The sequence below is a fragment of the Pholcus phalangioides genome, unplaced genomic scaffold (assembly GCF_987345545.1).
Source record: "Pholcus phalangioides strain wild (caught in Gottingen) unplaced genomic scaffold, Ppha-v1.0 ptg000015l_1, whole genome shotgun sequence".
NCBI classification, from domain to species: Eukaryota; Metazoa; Arthropoda; class Arachnida; order Araneae; family Pholcidae; genus Pholcus; species Pholcus phalangioides.
This window is the reverse complement of record NW_028301608.1, coordinates 83,380,276-83,403,126: the sequence shown is the minus strand read 5'-3', so window position 1 is coordinate 83,403,126 and position 22,851 is coordinate 83,380,276. Positions and strand designations below refer to the sequence as shown.

The following is a 22,851-nucleotide window of genomic DNA, read 5'->3' as shown; positions in this document are numbered from 1 at the left end:
GATAAAAGAAATTCAGATGTCTATTGCTCCTGTAAGGGGGTTTATCACAATATACTTTGATGTATCGCACAAAAAGTAGCAAAACCGAACACTTTCTGTGATTAGGTGATACCCAACATCGATATTGTTAGACGTCCTCGGAAGAACTGAAACACGTGATACGAGTTAAAAAAATATACTGAAGGATATTTTGAGCCGAAAATAAATAAAAATACTAAAAGTTGTAACGGTTTCAAAAAATCCTCCTAAAAATATTGTTATAGATGGGGTTTATCATAGTAAAGGATATTGTTGTATCGAGAGAAGTTTAACATTACAGACTGTTCCAAACAATATTTGAAAAAATACTGTTGTAGAGGGATTTATTGTTATACTGAGTATCATTGTAGCGAGGTTTCACTGTATAAGTATCTGTTTTGTGGACATCATAAGTAAATTGCGCATAAGATCTTTTGTGACATTGAAAACCGTTATTTTGACACGCCCCGTGATTCTGTGGTCACCTCTGCAGATGGCCACTTTTTTACGGAACGCTGAGTGGCCATTTTAGAGGAGTTTCACTGTACTTTACTACCCAATAATGAACACTCCCCTGTTAGTAAACAAAATTTTCTGTCGCAAAGGTGTCCATTATCGAGAGGTTCCACTATAGTTGGTAAGATGAATTATAATTATACTATCTCATAAAAAAATCTTAAAACTAATTTTAAAAAAAGTGTTTACCAAAATTCTGTCGAATGCAGATGCATTTCCACCCCTTTGAAAATGTCCTAATATAGTAACTCGAGTATCATAACCAAGAGAATCAACCATGACCTAAAAAATAAATTTTATGATCATTTCATATATAATGATTTTTTCATCATTTAATAACACCATCACATCTTTCCATAATTTTCAGGCTTCATCAAGGAAGTAAATTTAGAGCAATATAATGACATGACATAGACTTGTATGTATATGGGTTTAATTGGAACATCAACTCCTATAGAGACATGTAACCACAAGTTAAATTTTTGTTAAATTATAACAATATTACTACTGCAGTCTACCAATGTTGCAGTGGCGCCTTTACTTGTTAATTTAATTGAAAATTTTTCAAAGTAAATTATCTATACAATTTTTTTTAATAACTATACAATTGGGCTGTGAACCTCTAGGGACCCAGGCACCCAAATCGGAAACTGGTTTGGAGAACTAACTGCTAATGGTTGATATTCTGTTTAGCTTCTAATATCAGAGCAATGTGGCCCAAAAAAAATTTTAAAATGCTAATAAAGTGAGAATTTTATACAGGCACCTCTTGCTTAATGCGATTAATTTGTTCTGTAAAATAATCATGTAAGACGAAATCGTGTAAAGTGAGTTGAATTTAACATGGGTAAGATATGAATAGAGGGAAGAGTTTCTTCACAGAAGAATAAAGAAAATAAATTTAACTTTAACAGCAAAATAAATTTTTGTAAATTAATTATTTAAACACAGATAAATCTCACGAATTTATGTCATGCAGATGAATTTAAACTTCCTACTTCTCACTGTTTTTAATTGATGGACTGGTTCAGGTGAGCATGAATTTTTATCTCCTGAAAAGCTCCTGTTAAATTTTTAACAAATAGTCGAGATTCAAATGAAAAGCAGCATTGTTCGTCCATACAAAAACTGTTGTAGAAAGTCAGAGAATCCCGAATATCCTTTGCAAATATGACAATCATTCTTATAATTTTCTTAACATTCTAATTGCATTGTCAATGTATTATCAAAAGATGTTCATTGGTGAGCTCTGATGAGTTGGATTTAAGAGTTTTATCCCTGTTTGTCTCATTCACTGTAGATCTCACAAATACAACAGATTTTGTCATTACATAAGGATCAATCATGTCAAATTTATTTTGCATGGCAACTTTCAGAATTAAAATTATGCCAAATTTCATAGGTTGCAATTTCTTACATTGATTTTTCAAAATCATGTTATAGCAAAAATGCATAAAGTGAGGGGAACCTTATAATTCATTACCCAACAGAGCAAAATGAATTGAATTCACTTACGAGGAGAGGTCCATTACAATGGTAATTTTTTTTTCTTGATAGAATGAGGCCTTGTTATAACTGACTTAAACAATATAACTGACAATCACAGTCACAAATGAGGGTGAAAAATAAAAAACTTTTGAGGGAACAAACAAATTAAACAACCTTCTTTACTGCTCCAACGGTTATAGGATTCAAGTCTTTATCAACTGACCCCTCAGATACAATGACAATGTTCAGTCTCTGTTCACCGGATTCTCTAGTCTGAAACAGATGATGAAAATTAATATTTCTTTCATCAGTCATAATTTATAACAGGATACAGTAGAACTATATTTCATGCCAAATCAGAGTGCTAGTATTTTTTTGTACTGCATATTTAAAGGCAATATATATTATTTACTTATATACAGCAGTGCCGTCTTAACGCATGGGCCCACCCGGGCACGGCCCGGGGACCTCAAGGGAACAGGGGCCTCACAAAAATGAGATCCGGTTGAAATTTTCTAGGATTTACCATGTAGGGCCTCAGAAAAACCACTTGGCCCGGGTGCTCATGCCCGGGGCCCATGATGCTCTTAAGACGGCCCTGATATACAGTAGACTCTCTTGCTAATATGGTTACAAGATCTGCTGGATTACCAAAATTACAGAATTACAAGTTGATTGAAAAAGCTCATTTAAATAATATAAATAAAACAAAATAATGCACACAGACATGTAATGACATATTTTAATATTCTATGCTTGTAGAAAACCCACCTAAACCCTGTTTACGTGGAAAATGGAAAAAGAGTGGTCAAAATGGGCTTCAAAGAGTTTCACCAAAACCTGTTTACATGGACCGGCTGGCACTTTAATCCTACTTTATAGATGTTGTCAAAGGTCATGTGTGGATCGGCCAATTTATTTCCCTGCGCGAAGGATTATAGAAAAGAATTCTCGAAGAATAATATATTCTCGAAGAATAATCAACAAAGAAGGGGCGATTCCTACTCTGCATTTCTTTCCTTATGAGGAAAAAAGTCAAGCAAGTGCTAGAACTCCCAATGCTACCGCAATCGCAATACTGCACATGTAAACAGGCTTAAAATGCTAGATTACTGGAGGGCTGGACTAGAGCACAGCCAGATTATCAAGAGTCTACCGAATTAAAAAAAATATATTTTTTAATGCTTAGAACAATTTAGATTCAGTATCATTACACCCACTAATACAAAATTTGATAAAACTTAGAACATTATTTTACCTACACACTATGGCTAAACTTACATGAGTCAGCCTTTTGTAAAATAAATTTTCAATACAATGAAATAATTTTGATCTTTAATCAGGATCTCATGTAATATTAACTCTGATAACTTGAAATATACATTTTTGAAGCATTTCACGATATCAAAGTATGATGGTACTTTGTAGGTAAAACATGTAATCATTTCCTGCATATAAATCTGCAGGTGCAAATTTCATTCACCAATAATAAAATCTTAAGGAAAAAGAATTGGTTGTTCATGTTTTTTTGGGGAAAAATGTTGACTCTTCTATTTGCGTCCACTTATGCATCTTTACAATTTATTTTTGGAAATGTTTATTTCTACAAAAACCTCTCAGAAAAAGAATCTGCAGATAAAACACAGTGATATGCAATCCACATTTAAATGCTTCCACAGATTACATGCAAGAAAATATGATGATTGTTACATAAAAACATCCCATAAAATTTTTTCAAGAAATATCTCATTGGAGATAAAAGCTGTTAGACACAATGGATACTAATAATTTTTTTGTATTGCTCAGTACATATGATTGTTCATGAAAAAATAATTCCAGCATAAAGGCTAGTTAACTTGTACATGCATATATTTTCAAAATCTGTATTCATCAAATGACATTTTACCAAAACTCATACTAATAAGTTAGAAAACGTTTTGACACAAGACTTATATAAAAGAAGAAAAATATGACTAATGGCTGACTTAAGTTTACCTCACAGAAATCAAGAAATTTTGCAAATTAAAATAGTTCTCTCATTACAAATTAGACAAAAAAAACCAAAATATTCAGTCACCATTTTGAGCTTCTTGCATAACTCTTCAGGCCAGTTTTTGTCAGGCGGCCTTTCCGGCAGAAAAACATAATCAGCCTCACTGGTAAGAGCTGCTACAATCGCTAAATACCTAGATAGACAGAAAAATACTTATATTGTTCTTAACTCCTTCAACTGTGCAATAAGTTGGAGATTCAGTTACCAACAGCAAGAAACAAAGGAAAACCAAACTTTAGTTTGGTGATGGGCCGTTCAAGTATTACGTCAGCACAATTTTTAGCCATTTTTGACCCCCCCCTTGTCAGCAAAAGTCTGCAAAACTCTGAACACCCTCTTGTTAGCAAAATGTTGTCATCAGCTCTGCCTCCTAACGCATATTGGTAGGATCACAGACATACGCGGGATGTGGGGGGGGGGGGGGCGGCGGCTCGTGCCCCTTCTTCCAGATCATCAAAAATGTAATTTTTTAATGCAAAAAATATTTTCAAAAAATAAAATAAAATTTCGGAACAAAATAGCTTTATATGTTATTATAATCAATTTCTATAAATTTCAATACTATTTGAAGAACTCGAAATTTAATTTTAAGAAATTCATTGCGATCCACACCCTAAGCCATATATAATAAACCCTTGTCCTGCAAACCAAATGTGGCCCTGGGGATACCTGATGTGTCCTGTCCCCAAAACCTAATTTTGTAAAAATGAACTGTGCAGCACATTTACAGATCACTTAGGTGACCCATGGCACAATTCAAGAACACGTAAGTGATCCGAGGCGCATTTAGAGATCCCTTGAGTGACATGTGGCACAGTTTTAGAGCACTTAAGCATTACCCAGTGCAGTTCTACATCACTCAATTTACCCACGGCATAATTACGGATCACTTCAGTGATACGTGATACAGTTCTACAGCTCTTAAGTTGCCTAGACATATTTCCAGATCATTTGGATATGCAAAGCATTTTAGAGATCACTAAAGCGGCTGTATAGAGGACTTATCAGTAGGGGGAATGTTAGTCAAGCTGCCCACAAACTAGCGAAAGGTTTTCCCATTTTTGGCGCACTGAGTAAGATGCTATTAAGAATATTTCATATTTTCATAAAGGGTGGTTGATGAAGTAAGCATCATCCAAACACCCCCACCCCTGTCATCAAAAGTCAGCAAATCTGAACACCCTATCGATGTTGACATAATACTTGAATAACCCCTAATTGCAATTTTCTTATTTTATTTAAATAAAAACTATCATCTAGTACAAGGCTATTACTGGGAAAAATTTTAATATATCAGATATTCAAAAGTATTTAAAAACTTGTTATAATTGGTCTAACATCTTTTTTTTTAGATTTCCAAGTTCATAAGGACAAAATAATTTAATCCATACTTCATAACACAATAAATCCCTCTTTTGTGAACACTGGTGGGAAAAAAAATTTGTCAGTAAAAGAAAGGTGACCATAAAAAAAAATTATTGAAGAGTTTAAAATAAAACAATTATTGCATTGTATTATAGTAAAAGAGGGGCGATCATTAAGAGTGGTTTTACTGCATCTTACTCAACCAGAAGGTTCGTCTGTATGAAGCTTAATGTAATAGTGAAATGATTATCAACAAGGAAGTTAAACTAAGATAAGGAGAAATTAAATATACATGGGAAAAAAAAGCATTACAATCTCTTACCCACAGTGACGTCCCATGACCTCTAAAATGAATGCTCTTTTATGACTGCGAAAAACAAAGTATATACTCATTTAAATCTATGAAATCAATGCATATGAAAAGAGCATAGCAATAACTCGCAGCTAATATGTTTTTTGCTGCAAGTAATAAAAAGTTACAAAAAATTATATATTATTCGTTACAAAGGTATAGACTCTTTGGAGTGAATAGTTATCCTTGTGAGCATAAAATCAATTGGGAAAGAACTTATTCAATATGTGAAAGCTCAAAGCCGCCGACATTGATCTCAATCACTTTACATAGAAAAATTTGGTTCAAGATACAAGAATGTTCGTTGAGTTTTTTTTTTTTTTGCTATAACAGTATTTGTTAAAACAGGATTTCGACTGAATTAGCACTACGAAAAGGCATATCATTACATAGGACTTTCACTGTACCATATTCTGCAGATATTAAATAGCGCTCATTTTTTCCAATATATTAAAAATTTGTTTAATGTAAAAACTGTAACTTCAGATTTTATTTCTAGTTATTACTTTGTTATTTTCTGTTAAAGACTACTTCCATTATTTAAACTTCACTAAACATTGGAGTTAAATCATGTGCATGTAAAGTAGAAAAAACAGCTAGTATAATAATTATGATACATGCGCACAAAAATCACTTCTTTTGAGTTGTATGTAATATCAAAAAAAAAAAAAAATTGCCTACCTGGAAGCAGTAGTTGAAATGGCATCAACAACTTCCGTTATTCGATGCAAGGCAGAATCTGTTCCTATAGTCATTTCAGTGCCACAAAAATCATTGTCAATGGATCCTACTATCCCTACGATGTTTATAAAACTGCATTCATTGAGCTTATTTTCTGAAATCGATCCTGAAGAGATAAAAACATAATCAAAAGAATTCATGTTTAATATAATCAAAGGTTTAGGCATTTTTAAAATTATTCAATGACATCATGGAATGAATAGGTCATTGATTAATTAAATATGAGACAGAAAATTTGAACGAAAAAAAAGAAAGATAAGAAAATAGAAAGCTTAGCATCAAAAGCAGATTCCGATTACGGAATATTTTTCGAAGCTGATGAAAGTTCCTCAGTTGATTCGGATATAAAAATAAGACAAAATAATCATACCATCTTCAGCTAGACTTTTAACAAGCGTAGTCCACTGTTTTCTGAACTCATAAGCTCCAGTAAGGCTCCCATCACCTCCAATCACAACAAGGTTGTTAATTTTTTTTTCAATCAAATTGAGAGCAGCAATTTTCTGACCTTCAAAGGTATGGAAATTCGGGCATCTCGCACTGCCTATAATTGTGCCACCCTAACATAAAATATATATATATCTCAGGAAAATTATGACTCTTATTTTTCACAGAAGGTCAAATGCTATAAAAAGTAGGGTCAGACAGGGTAATTAGAAACAAAACAGCTGCGAGCGATTTGGTGGCTTTTGTTGAAATTGATTAGGCCCAGATAACAGCTGATAGTTAAAAACAAATAAAATTCTGTTGCACGTTTCTTTTATTTTTCAAGTTTTGCTTCCCCACCTACTGCTATAAAAAGGTAAGTATCAAATTATTATTGTTATATGATTAGTATACATTCACAACTTCATGCAGTGTTGTTTTTTTTTCATCTTTAGTCCTTCTGGTGACCCATCTATATCCTTTTTTTCAATTACCCCAAAATGTTGAGAGCGTGGGGGTAATTGAAAACACTTGTTTTATTTACTTCTTATTTACATTATTCTTACTATTTGAAATTATGTTATTTTAATACTTAATTTGTATTACTTTATAATTTACTTGTTATCTACAGTTTCACTGTTGTTTATTTACTTTTTATTTAATTGTAGTAAGAGACCTTGATGTTACATGATCTGGAGTTGAAGTAATATGTTTTCTTTGTCTTAGAAGATAGAAAATGCCATGAAACTACAAGAGAAAGACGCTCGGTCAGATGTTACATAGGGTGTTAGCTTTTAGGCTGGAATGTAACTGAAATGCATGTTTTCGATCAAGAATTTGGAGTAATTGAAACTGTTTAGATGGCTTTAAATCAACTTACTGACTTTGGCTGCTTCATAGTTATAGTTGATAAACAAGTACAGAATAGGCATAATCCTTGAAAAGAAGCAAATTTTCATTTCCAGCAGAATTATTACATGTTATGTTCGAACTAACCAAAAACAGTTTCCAATCACCCCACCTGACCCTATAATAAAATATCAGTGAGTAAAAAAAAATTATTACAATAGATTCTGCTTAACACTAGAAAGACGGGTCAGGGGAACTATACCTAGAAAGATGGCAGGGGGCCCTACTGACTGTACTTTTTCCAAAAATGTTTGAACATTTTAAATGATGGTGTAATATTTTTAAAGACAGAATAGAGTTGTAACATAAACAATTATGGACGAGACCATTGGCCCATAAACATACTTTTATTATTATTTGGTTTCAACCTTTTGCGGCTCTATGTCGAGTCCACCTCGACATAGGTCTGCATCAGGAAACAATGGTACTTCATTGTTACATGGCCCCTTACTATAATAGGAAAACCCCTGTGAATTCTGTTTCTTAGTAGAACTCGTAAGTTATACAAAAACTGCAAAGGGAAAAACTTTTAGGGGCCTCCCACACTGCATTCATATTTTATAGTGCCACTATGAGGCACTATAAAATATGAATATACCAATGAAATGCCGAAGAAACCTCTGGATCACAGAGTTGAAGCATTCCATGCATGCAGCCTCTCTGGATGTGCGTTAGTGTGGACAGAACTCTGGACTATTTTTTTTTCTCCCCAATACAATTCCAGTATTGCACCAATTTTTGCAATAGGTTAGTTTTGGATAGGATTAACAAGAATATTTTGGAATCCTGACATCCTATTGATGAGGAAAGTCTCATGATATTTCATGCATTTCCATCTATAGCAGTTTTTTTTGCAATCAATAGTTAGAATATTATTGAGATCTCAGATATTTATGGAAATCATTTGAGGTTTGGGTGTAATTCTAGGTTGTTTTTGTGGCTTCAATGTGGTTCTCATTTCTTGTTTCCAATAGCATTTTATTTTGCATCAACTGAAGCAATGTTACAGTATAATTTAATTCTCATTTCACATGTCCATTCTCTATTGCTTGCTTCACAAATGTTTTGCCTGGGATAGTTTTGATTCTCCTCTGAATTACCATCAGCATCACTGCTTCAGGGTTTCTCTCATGCAATCTTTGCTAACTTCTGAAAAATGTTCTCTTCAGTGACTCTGCATCTTCTTGCCATTTCTACCGCAATCATAAGCATGTGAACATCTTCATTTTTTGTTTATTCTTACTTGAGATATGGGAGCAGAAAGAGCACCCAGTGATGTGTTTCTTTAACACTTTGTGAGCCAAATGGATATCACATAAGTATTTATTTTGATGAGTATTTATTATTACGTTAGACTTAGATAGATTACATATATATAGATAGTAAGAATTTATAAAGAGGAAAGAGCAGAACATATAGACATTTTATCTACTTGATGTCTGGGGTGGAACTCACTAGTTCCCCTTACGCAACACTAGGTGGAATTGTATCTTGTATGTTCTTATCAATTTGGTCCTTTTAGTCATTTCTTATAAGGACACCACACCCAGGGTCACACAGACACTGTCCGTCTTTCTAGTATTAACAGAAAATCAATTATGCTCATTTGCTTCATTTATAATTATTTGTGCTTATTTTATTAGCAACCAAAACAATATGGATAAAGTTTCTTGGAGAAAATATAATGGTAATGTTCATCCTGCCAGATAGATTTTTCATCAAAAATGTTGATCTGAAAATTTAGAATATGCAAAAAAATGTTTTTAACACAGGTGAATCTGCCTTGTGTTGTACAACATTGTTAATTTCCTACACGTTATCTAAAATATTTTATCAAAATTAACCTTTATCTAAACCAGCGGTTCTCAACCGGTGCTCCGTGGAGCCCTTGAGGCTCTGTGTGCACTTCCCAGGGGCTCCACGGCGACTCGAGGAAAATAAAGTAAATCAGTAAATTTGGTAGATGAATAAAAAAAAGAGAGATCTACAAGGGTCCACCATAAAAATTATATGCAAAAAGGGCTCCTGGAGTCAAATAGAGCTCCGCCACAGAAATTATATACTGAAATAATACATCAATTGATGATATATTTAAAAAAAGATAAATTACTCATTCGACTATATCTTATTAAGTGAAATTTGGATAAAAAATGATGAAATAGATTTATATCAAATACCCGGGTATTATATTATTTGTGAGACAAGAACTAGGAATAAATCCGGAGGAGTAATAGCATACATAAAAAATGTTCATGCTGCACAAAAAATCGATTTGCATATGACTACAGCAGAAATAACTTGTTCATATGATTCTAATCTCGAGTTGTGTATAATACTGATTTATAGAGCACATGATTTCCAACCAATGCAATTCGTAATCGAATTTGAATCCATTATTAGCAATATAAAATATCAAAATGTAATTTGTATGGGAGATTTCAATATTGATATCTTAAAAATAAACTATGAATCGGAGGAATTAACAGGCATGATGGCGAAAAATGGATTTTTGTCTTATACTAATACGCCTACCCGATCAACATCGTGCATCGATCATATATATATAAGAAATGCAAAATTAAACTGGCAGTATGAAACTGCAATAGCCAAAATTCATATAACTGATCACTGGCCATTACTTTTAAATGGTTATAATGCTGAAAAAACAAAAATTACAAAATCTGAAAATCATGAGCAGAACAACATTGATAGGGTTGATTATGTAAGCTTTGAGACCTGCATAAAAAATTATAAAGTGAATGAAAATGTTTTCTCGGAGAAAAATGTGAATATATTATACGAAATATTTATTGATATCATCTACAAACACCGTTGTTTCTGGATGAAAAGTATTAAAAATAATAAAAATGGAAAGAAAAATGAATGGATAACGGTTGAACTAAAAAAAATGATTGATATTAAAGAGAAATTATATAAAAAATTCAAGCGAAACGCACATAATCAAGAAGCCAGGTTAGAATACAAAAATTATGAAAAAATGCTGAAAAAAAAGATTAGATATACCAAAGAGGAATATTTTTACAATAAATTTAATGCTTGTGGAAACGATACAAAAAAGCAATGGAAAATCATTAACAACCTAATAAATAAAAATGAGAAAATAATAAAGATACCCACTGATGAAGATCTCGGTATTGTGGTAGAAAAAATGAATGACTATTTTATTAATGTAGTCAGCAATGAATCAAATGAGACAGATACTGATAACGATCATTGTCCAATTCAAATGTCTTATAACCAAATTAATTCTATGGTTTTTACTCCAGTGGAAGAAAAATATGTTAAATACATAGTTATGAAATCAAATAATAACAAAGCAATTGGATATGATGGCATTAATGCTAGAATGCTAAAAATAGTCTGTAAACATCATCTGCGGTTCATAACATATATAATCAATACTTCAATTACTGAAGGTACTTTTATTGAAAAACTTAAATATGCCATTGTTAGACCAATTCACAAAACTGGAAATATTAATAATTATAATAATTATCGCCCAATATCGATACTTCCAATTATGTCTAAAGTCATAGAACGGGTTATGAAAATGAAAATTATGGATTTCCTCAACTCTAACTCTTACTTTGCAAAAAACCAATTTGGATTTCTTGAAAATAAAAATACAGAAATGGCAGTTCTAAAACTCACTGAATACATTTACAAGAATGTCAATAACAATAAAAAAACCCTTGCTGTTTTTTTGGATTTACGTAAAGCATTTGACAGCATTGACCATAAAATACTTCTGGACAAAATTAATAAGGCTGGTATAAGAGGAAAAATACACGACTGGTTTAAAAGCTACTTAACGAACAGAAAACAGGCAATTAAAATTAAAAATGAAATAGGATCTTTTAAGCAAATAGTAAGCGGTGTCCCACAAGGATCGGTACTCGGAGCGATACTCTTTTTGATTTATGTAAATGATATAAAACACCTACAAATGAATGGAAATATTATTAGTTATGCAGATGACACAGTGCTCTTCATTTCCGATAATGATAACCTAAACCTTAAATATAAAGCGGAAAATGATATGACAATAATTTCACAATGGCTAAAATATAATAAATTGACCCTTAATTTAAATAAAACTAAATTTATGCATTTTCAATTATATAATAACAGAAATATAGAACCAATAACAATACAATATCATGTAGGTCATTGCTCACGCAATGAGTGTCGCTGTACTGAAATTAAGGAGTCCGATGAAATAAACTATCTTGGAATCGTTTTTAATAAAAACCTTAAATGGAAAACTCAAGCGGTGACAGTAAGCAATAAACTAAAATACATCAATACCAGGATTTACTGCTTGAAAAATATTATATCCCCTAAATTTCTTCGTACTATTTACTTCGCATGGATTTTACCAGTCATACAATATGGTATATCGGTATGGGGCGGTGATTATGACTCAAATATAAATATAATAAGAAACACTCTGAGAAAAGTTGTGAATAATGTATCTGAAAAAATAAATATAATCCAAGACTGTCACAATGATTATAGATTTAACATCAATAAACTCTATCTTTACAAAATATTATTCTTTATTCAGAAAAATCCCGATTGGTTCAGAATTAAACACCAGCAGAGACAAACAAGACAACACGGAATTCAATACGCCATAATTAAACCAAACAAAACCATAATACAAAAACAATTCATATACATAGCACCTAAAGAATATAATAGATTGAATAACGAAATAAAGACGGAAAAATCACTGCACAAATTCAGAAAACTACTCATAAACAAAATCAACACAATTGAATATTAATCCCATATACATGCATCTTTTTTTCTCTCTTTACGAATGTAATGTGAAGACAATATTATATTTTAATTATATACACCATTGGTCTGTTGTCAACCCCAATATATACTACACTATCAATATGCCCTGGACGGATTATGTAATCCCTTGGGCTAATATATAAATGGTAATATATATGTTTTTTTTTGTTTGTTTTTTTTTTTTGTATATTGCGTCTGTATTATATGTTGTAATATGTGTGTGTGTAATAAATTTCAATTTCAATTTCAAAAAAAAAAAAAGGGCTCCGCGAGTCAAAAAAGGTTAAGAACCGCTGATCTAAACCAAAGTTAATGGATTTCATTGCAGAATACACCAAATTAATGGTGACATTAGAAAGAATGCTGTGCATTTCTTTAAATACACAAATACATAAATGGTCCCTTATGATGAAATATGAGAAAATGACTACTACTTAACTGTATATGTACCTAGTATACATTCCTCACATCTCTAGAGAATTGGTACATGTACAAACATGATGAGTGTGTGTTCACGTGTGGTCCTAATGCATTTATTCTTGTTTTGTGTTTTAGTAGTGCTGTCATCTGTCTTCTATTATTTTGAAGAGAAAATTAGAAAATGACTGAGATGTACATCCTTTTAAATAGACTTAAAAACATGTCAAATAAAATAATATGGGTGAGTCCATTACTCTGATCCCTCTTTCCCAGAATAATTAATTATCACCTCCAGAAAAGTGTATTTTTATTAACTTTTTTCACTTAATGAATTCTAATGTACATTCAAGTCTCAAAACATTGGGGTTTTATATAATCAGAGGTGCTGAAATTTTCTAAATTATTTTGTAAAATCTGTTTTTCGCAAAGAACGATTTTATTTCATTTTTTCTCATTTTTTTCTACAAATACAATTAATTTTAGTCTCAAGGAGTCTTGACTTATATACTGGTGTCTTCAGTGGACCCCATTTGATAGTTTTTGATCAGTGGACTCCAGACCAGAATTTTCCATAGGCTCTTCTAAAATGAATTTATAGTGAGAAAAAATAACATTGATATCAAGCCCCTAGGGCTGGAGCTCCTATATCAGTCTCCCTTATAAAATAGCCATTGATCTTGGCAGTTGTTTAATGAATTAAGCTGTTGAATTATGGACAAAACAGTTAAGAGTAGGTAACCTCTTTCCCCCCCCCCCCCACATTACCAAACACACATTTGAGACACTGTTTCTTATTATTTTTCGAACGATATTAGCTCTCAGTATATAATCCGAGGTAGTCTTGGTACTATTAACCTCAGATTATTAAGACTCTACTGTACAGTGAAACCTGTATAAAACAGAATGTGCCAGGGTTGAAAAAAAAATTCTGTTTACAGGGCAGTAAATTGTTATCAATATTCTTCCCCGGGGTCAAATCAAATGGACTTGACGGTAGCCTTCATGGTGGTAGACAAGCATCTTAACACTGCACCACTCGTGCACTCAAGGGAGAACTGTCAGTCAAACCAAATAAATTACCACCTCGGAGAAGCGCTTTTGTATTTCATTTATATGTACTTATCTTTCTCTTTTAGAAGAATTTTAAGCTATTTCATGTGATATGAATGATTGAGCTGAAAGAAAAAATACACTAAAAAAAAAAAAAAGAGTTAGACTTCAACGATTTTACTACATATGATGAGACTATTAATACCAATCTGAACTGCCTAGGAATACATGTTTTTCTTTTGCATGTGTGTGTGAGAGAAAAATGAGCCGACTATATATATCACATAGCACATAGCACACAACTTCACAACCCCTATTTTTAGCATACATTGTGTAAAATAAAGAGATATGTTCAGTACTTCATTCTTCCTAAAAATTCTCCTCCCCATCCAATTTGTTAAATAGTTTATCTAAGCCTTCAGTCAGTATTTGTATCCTTTAGTGTTTCTCACTGTTTTATGAAATTGCAAATTTTGGGCTGTTTTAGGAATGAATTAAACGACTTAGAAACACGTGGGAAATTTTGTTTTGGCTAACAAATGTGATTCTGGAATGAATTATTTTCATTAGTGTTAGCCGAAGTATCACTGTATATGCATGGCCCAAACATATTTACATTGCAAAGTTATGCTTATTTCCTTGATGTGAAACTGTATAATGTAAATAACATTATACATGAAACACTGGTTTATGTGAATTGAGTACTATCAAAGAAGTAAATGATTGCTAACATGAAATTCAGTTAATGCACAATTATTTAGCTAGTCTCTCTGATTTAGTGTACATATGGTTTGACTCTGTACAGAATCTGCAATTCACAAAATGAATACATATATATAAACTTTTATATAAATTTATAATACCAATTTTTAATTTAAAAAAACTCACTTTATGGATTATGCCTCCAACATCTTTCCATTTTGCTTCGATAATATTATCCCCACCATCGATCATTCCCTGGTATCCTTCTTTGATGAAGTAGACTCTAGCACCAAGATATAGTCCCATTCGGACAATCCCACGGATAGATGCATTCATTCCTACATAATATAAAAATTACAACTTTATGGAGGGTAAATGAAAAGTATATAAAAAATTTAAAACATATTACACAACAATAAACATTGATTTTACCAAAGAAATACAGCTCAATCCAGTGATTTATACAAGTGGTTTTTAATCCTTCTTGTAGCCCTGGGATGATCTGGTGGGGGGCATAGTGTGAAAGTAAAAAGAGGCGGCTATGGCAAGTGATTAGCTCCCTTAAAGCTTTTGACAACAAATTTGGACGATCTGTATTTGAAGTATAGGTAATAACTCTCAAAAACTGGTTTCCTTGTTTCTATGTTAGAAGTAGAAGGGGGAGAAAAAGATGAGTGCAGTAGATTGCTCTTTTAATTTTAGATTTCTCATAATTTTTAAGAAAAAAAAACTGAGCCAAGATATCTCGTCCATGATCATTAAGGAGTTAAGCAAGACACAGGTAATTGTGAATAAAAAAAACCAGACCAACGCCCCACCCAAATGCACTGAGAGGGGTTCGGCGACAAAGGGTTCAATGCAAAAATAATTTTGGGGCTCATTCATGGGAGTACATTAAAAATAATTCTCTTATTCAAAAATATGCAGTCACTGTGTATTAGTGGACAAAATCCTTCTGAGTCCTATGTGGGGTCACTAAATATAACCAGTGTTTTACAGAACATTCCTGTATTTTCCCTTATTTTTGTTGTCAGAACTTTAAAAATGTCTTGTTATTTTATGCAATGTATTTTAATCCTTTGAGCGGTTTTTAAAATTCCCCATGATCTGCATTATAACTGCCACAGTGGAAATCAGTAAACCCTCTGTAAAATCCCCCCCCCCCCCCACTAAGAATTAAAAAAAAAAACAAGGAAGGAAAATGTTCCATATTTTATTATTATCTATACTGTGTACATATTATTCCTATACTACCCTGAAGCAAAAAAAACTGTCATGCTCCTTCTGTTATCAAACTTTGAACAAAAGCTAACTGCCTATTGGCAGTTGATCTGACAGGTTTGGGGGGGGGGGTGGAAAACATGTTTGCAAAAAAAGTTCTCTGTACAGAGCTAGGTATGTTCGGCACGCAGAAATGAGTCAATTTCAATCTCTAATTGCCACTCTAAGGAGCAATTCACATTGAGCAATAATCCTCTATTTCCCGCATTTGTTATTTTTAAAAAATATAGGCCTATACATATAAATTTTTAAATTCATATTTCTTGAGTGCAGGGCCCCAGTGCAACAGCAGCTAGACTGACCATATTTTTTTGAGAAAAACACAGAAAATGGGAATCCTAAATGCGAGGGAAAATAACAGGAAATTGCCAGTTGTTACCAAAATGATGCCAAAGAGAAGCAAAATGGTCAATTAAAATCACTGCAAAATTGCAATAGCGGAAAGTGAAGTGCAACTGTAAAACCTGCAATGGATTGAAACACGTGAAAAAAATTACATGACAAATACGTGAGATGAATATTAACCCTTTATCTACCAGATTCTGAAAAAATTAAATAATTATATCATGCAAGTTTATAGGTAGATCATTTTAGTTAAGGTCTAAAAACCAAAAAAATAGTTTTTTCAAAAAATTATTTACTACAGAACAAATTAATTAACCTGGTACTTGAAAGTTTCATCAGCACTACGCTTATGATAAAGATAAAAAATACTGATTCAAATATGTTGAATAACACGTAACAATGAATATATTTTTTTATTTCACCACCAATGAAAGCCAAAATTTGTTTTATACATTTGTTAAGGAACATTTTGTAAAAGCAGTGTTTTACTTTTACAGGGGCGGAACATCTAGCTGAATTTTATTAATTACACTAGTCTACAAGGTTTTTTTAACATGGCAATAAAATTCAGCTGTTAATTAATTTTTGGGTGCTGATTCCAGATCTGATCTTAAAAAATGGACATCACGTCTAGTTTTTTTGTTATATGATATTTAGTTTTGAATATCTTTCAAAATTATACATAAAGGCTATATGTGTGAAATACTAGAAATCATATTTCTATTTTTTGTCATCTAACACTGATTTTATTTCTAATTGCACCCGTATTCCCCAGTTTTTTAATTGAAAGAGAAACACAGGCTTTATATTTATCTACAACCCTATAGTAAAAAAATGGCGCCAAGTCAATTTCGCAGATGCATTAATTTCCAAAATAAATTTTGCTATATACGTTTTGCTGCGAATACTTTTCATTAAACCGAGGCTGATCAGAGGTGCATGGGGGCTTGTGCATCTCCCAAGATGATCAAAAATTAAAAACATTTTTAAATATTTTTGTAAACATTAAAATACTAAAAGACTAAATACGAAAGACTAATAAAATACATTTATCAGCTGTTTCAATCAATTTCTGTTAACCTAAATGTTTTCTGAAGGTTAATGACTAAAAATTTATCTGGAAGAAAATCCTTGTGACCTCCCTCCTAAGTTGATCCTGCGTGATAAACATCATACATACAGAAAAACTGTACGTGACAGTGATTTTTTACATTCATATTTGAAATCAGCACCCTAAAATCAGTCTAAAAAAACTCACTTCACTCATGTTATTAAAAAAAGTTAAAAATTGTTAACTAGTGGTCATATTTAAAAAAACTGGCAGTTTCACACTTGTGCTGTTATCTGGTAATTGCAAAATAGTTATACAACCTTTATACTTCAAAATACCAATACCAAACAATGTAGATAAGGGATGTTACAGGGGATAAAAAAGTTGGTGGTACTTTAAGGTACTGTCAGCAGATAAAGGGTTAATACAGTTGAACCTCAATTTAATAAAGCAGATAAAACTGACGTTTTTATTTGTTAAATCAAGGAAAATCCTTATATTAGGGTTGTGATAATACAAATACACTAAAACCCTGCTAATCCAAAAACCTGCTTAATCCAACCAGCTCTTTAAAAATTGACGACATGTGCAAGATAGTTGAAGAAGCAAAAAAAAAAATGCTCGTAATTTCTGTATCGCAACGTTATATTTTACGTAAGAATAATGAATACATGACCATATCTCAAAACAATGAATAACAGGTATCTAAATTACTAAAATTCCTACATTAAATGTAGTTGCCTTGAAAAAATCTTACATCTTCATTTGACGAAGCAACACACACATACCTACTACACCACACATGTACCTCGTCCATATTCCTCTGCGGAACCTCTAACGAATTGGTACATGCGGGAATGTGTGTGTACGTGTAGTGAAACCTGACGTGAAGTTTGTTTCTGTGTAATGCTTGTTATGTGTAGTGCTGTCATCTGCCACCAGTTTTTCTAACTATGAGTGAAGTGTAATGATTGAATAATTAATCGTTGTAGGCCTGTTGCTCTCTGTGGCGAGACTTTTTAATGGGGACATCAGCTCGCATTTGCACCTCGAAGTTGGGAACCACAGGAAACCAACTTCAGCCAACCACCACTATGGCGACGGTGGGGTTCGAACCCAGATCCTCGCGATGCGAGTCCGTCATTATGATCACCCGACCATATACATACCTGGCGGATAATGCAGTTCGTAGCCATTGTCTCAGAAACATCATGTCTGCAGGTATAAGCATACAGAAAGGTGATCCTACCCCTCCTCTACTATGCACATTTTACCCCCGTCCCCGTTAGAGGAGACTGTATCAACTTATGTCTATGCGTGAAATGTAATAGTGTAATGATTGAATATTTGTACCATTGTCTGTCTGTTGCTCTCTGTGGCGAGATGTTTTGATGAGGAGATTGGCTTGCATTCATGACTCGAATAGCTAATGACCATTTTATAGAAAGTTTCTTAAAAAAATGGAAACAAATAGCTATTTAAAAAATAAAATGATACTTTAGATCGAGATTTTACAGTAATAGCAAAAGTATGACCTTGTGAGTCTCCACCGCTCGTTAGGATGCCAAGAATTGCACCTTTATGACTCCCTTTCTTCTCTTCCAGCTTCTCATAGTCAGGAGGGGTGAAATGCATAGCAGCAATTTTCTTGCTCATTGTTATTATCTATGAAAGGTGAAGGCAGAAATGTCAGAAAAATCATGGCGAAACAAAAATAATTATCATCTCAATATACTTTGATCTTTATTAATATGCATCGATTTGATTTCAAGCACATACTAACATAGAAAAACAACCTAAAAAATGTTGATGATTTTTTTCTAAATAAGCAGCCAATATGTTAATTGTTAACTTGTCACTTGTTAATCCTTCAATACCCAAGACAGGTGAGGTATGGAATACGGGTATGTTTTGGAGACCTTTTTTTTGAATGGCGGAGAAAATGAAAGCTCTCATCTGTGAGGCAGCAACTGGAAAGGCAGGTCTCATAGGAGGGTGGGAAGAAAGAAAGTAATCAAAACTAGGACAAATCAACTTTGAGAAGAAATATCCGAGCATTACAGAATTAAATTTCTGCATGCTTAAGCTTAGAAAGATCACACATGGACAAACTTAGTTTGAGAGAGCTGGAAAGATTAAAATTATTAAAATGTTTATTTTAACTATCTATATAAACTTGCTTAAAATTGCAGGCCAGTACAGTCAAAACTAAGGACTGATGGGCCTACCTTTCACTGAGGCTACAACTGCTACTCTTTCTCAGAAATGCCATGCACCATTCCCATAAATATTTCTTATTTAGATGGAGAAAGAATTCTTTTAAAAGAGTCAAGATTAGTTTCTGTATAGATTTCAGCTGTTGTGGCCTGTGCATGCCTCTTCCTCACAAGAGTAGGGCTAAAGCCCAGGGAGGCGAGCCAAGATAACTTTTTTTTTTTACACCATAAATTCATAAATTTACTATTATGGGGACCATTGAAAACTCTGGCCTGTGGGCCCGTGAAAGATCCTAGCCTAGAGCCCTGCTGCCGGATGTGAGAGCCATGGGCTTGTGGAACATTGCAGTTCATCCTAAATGTTTCCCAACAGGATTCAAGTCAAGCCCTAAGTAGGCCAGTCCGACTCCTGCAAACTTATTTGAGTATCCTTAGAAATGTAGTGATGGGGCAGCATATCCACATAAAACCCCAGAGACTTGATAACCCTCTTGGATATACGTAGAAGGCTGGTTTACTATCTAGCTTGTCTGACCAAACTTGCTGAAGGGGGAGGGGATAGCATCATGGGTGAGCCCCCACAAAGGCATGGCTGACAGGGATTTAGTCATAGGAGATGATTCTTATTATTATTTTTGTTTTTTACACTATTTCACTACAGGGGGTCTATCCAAGATCCCAGGCCAATACTTTTCTACCGAAACACCCTTCACGAAGGCCAAAGGTTGAGCATCCCCCCATGGCCCCCACAAGGCAGGGCTGACAGGGCTCTGATGAGAGCCCTAGGGCCCGGGATAATTCTTATTTTTTGCTTTATAACTATAGAAGGGCCCATGAAAAGTCTGACTGGGGCCCACAAAAGAAGATCCCAGCCTAGGGGCCTTGCTCCAGAATGTGGGGCCATGGCCCCCTGCTATAGAGGGGTGCATGAAAAGTCTGTCATGGTGCGCTGCTGCAGGATGTGGGAGAATAGGGTAAACAAGGCACAGATCAAGGATGTGAGAGGGATGAATTGAGACTTAGTTTGATCGTCCTATATATTATGGGATACACAAATTTTCCCATATTATTTGGTACTTGGTGGGGGGGGGGGAGGGGGGGGGGAGGTCATTCCCATCATCACTGCCTCCCCAATTCATGTTTGAGCAAAGGCACACATCATTAGCTGCAAATAAAAGGCATCTTAAGCTGAGAATGGAGTGGAGGGGCAGACATCTTCAGATTTGAATAGGGTGAAGGTACACGTATCTTTAGCTTCGAATGGAGTGAAGGTAGACGTATCTTTAGCTGCGAATGGAGTGAAGGCAAACATCTTCTGAGGCACTGGCATGAAAAAACATTGGGGGCAAGGAGCTAGCTGACAATTTTGAGGTAATTTGCAATTATCTCGTATATACAAGACTCAAGCCCTTCTGCAGGAGGAAAAGTGGTGCATTGTATATTCATTAATTATTAGGGGGGGGGGGGTAAAAAACTCCTCAGATCGCTGCGCCTATGTCTTCAGCTGCAAACAGAGCAGTAGCAGACACCTTCAGCCTCAAATGGAGCGGAGACAGGTGAATTTAGGGTGATGTGTCAATGAATGGATGATCCCATAAATCACAGGACAAATTTTTTCCATATTGTTCGCCTCTTTGGAGGTGTGATCACCCCAATCCTCTGGTTCAGCGCTTGGGTAAGACTGGTTGGATTATTTTTTGCTGCAAAAAACTGGCCCGTATATAAGGTGAGACCCAGCCACCTCCTCCCGAAACAGGAATGAATAAATGAACGAAAAAATTCAGCTTATTTACAAGTATATGCCAGGCTACACAATATGTCGCTGTGAAGGTCCCGGGTCCGAACACCCCCCCCCCCCCCCCCCCGTCGCCACAGTGGTGGTCTGCTGAAGTTGTTTTTCTGTGGTTCCCAAACATAGGCGGAGATAGACTTGGAAGTCTGGGGGGAGCAAGATGATGATGTCAATTCATATATATATATTAGATCAGTCTCTCTCCCCCCCCCCCCGTATTCCGCCCATGTTCCCAACTTTAAGGCGCGAATGCGAACCGATCTCCCCTTCAAAAAGTTTCGCCACAGAGAGCAACTGACCAACAAACAGTACAAATGTAATTCAATCATGCCACATCACTCACTTCACTTCTGAAATATAGATGGCAGCACTGAAAAAATCCACACACTACGTATGTACTCAGACTGTTAGGTACACACACAGTTCCGCCACAACTCACTAGGTAGCAAATCGCCAATAGATGGTGATAGAACTGAGTTGTGCTCGGTTTAAGAGAAAGAAAGGCTATACAATATATATTATAGGGCTGAGATCACACATTGTTTATATTGCGTATATAGTTTGTATCCATCATCGTTCGCATATTTAATTATTTAAATAGCCGCTTTTAGCGAATATACTTACATGTTTAAATATCACTTTATGAGTATTTGATGTATAAAACAGAAAAACGCTTCAAATGAAACTTCTCCTTCGCTTCCGCGGATCAATTCCTCATTTCAACACGAAATTATATTCGATTTCCCTTCTCGAGTCGCGGACTTTTAATCGATTCAAAAAGCGTTGCCAAATCGCAGATTCCATTCCTTCTTGTTTTGTTTTTTCTGATAAAGTCCAGTCACAGCCGACTTGATATCACACTCTAAAAAAATCATAATCAAATGAGCATACATCCTGTATTTTTTAGGATTGGCAAAATTTTGTCCCTCCGGACTAAAGTGACCATACATCCCGTATTTCCCGGGACAGTCCCGGTTTTTTCTGTTTTTTTGGCCGTCCTTACTTTTTAACGAAAGTGTCCCGGTTTTTCCCGTTTTTTACACGAAGCTTATTTGAATTTTTATTCTTTATATTGAATCAAAGAATGAAATTATTTTCCCACTCATAAATTATATTGTGATAGTTACAAATATAAATAAATATATTAATCTCTCACATTTGTCTTGGTGAACGTTTTATTTCGTCGAATTCATTTAAATTCACTGCAATTGGCAGTAATGCTTTATTTCCCGCCATTTTGATTTTAACGTAATTTCTCCAATATTTAGCAACTTTGTTTACTTTATGGCGTGATTTTTG

At 34.0% G+C, this 22,851-nt stretch overlaps 1 protein-coding gene across 3 annotated transcripts in view; it reads right to left on the bottom strand.

Moving 5' to 3' along the window:
* The window catches only part of LOC149076862 (ATP-dependent 6-phosphofructokinase-like), a 46,293-nt gene extending 23,959 nt beyond the window's left edge, over positions 1–22,334 (bottom strand). For 2 of the 3 annotated variants that reach the window (XM_089244585.1, XM_089244586.1), the window contains exons 1-9: positions 22,177–22,334; positions 19,080–19,209; positions 15,054–15,205; positions 6,904–7,093; positions 6,474–6,639; positions 5,763–5,807; positions 4,100–4,208; positions 2,197–2,295; positions 724–816 (exon numbers count right to left, since the gene is read on the bottom strand). In XM_089244585.1, the coding sequence (XP_089100711.1) occupies positions 724–816; positions 2,197–2,295; positions 4,100–4,208; positions 5,763–5,807; positions 6,474–6,639; positions 6,904–7,093; positions 15,054–15,205; positions 19,080–19,200 (975 nt within the window). In that variant the 5' untranslated portion in view covers positions 19,201–19,209; positions 22,177–22,334. The remainder of the gene's footprint in view (positions 1–723; positions 817–2,196; positions 2,296–4,099; positions 4,209–5,762; positions 5,808–6,473; positions 6,640–6,903; positions 7,094–15,053; positions 15,206–19,079; positions 19,210–22,176) is intronic. The other variant, XM_089244587.1, reaches the window with a different exon arrangement.
* Positions 22,335–22,851: the final 517 nt, after the last annotated feature.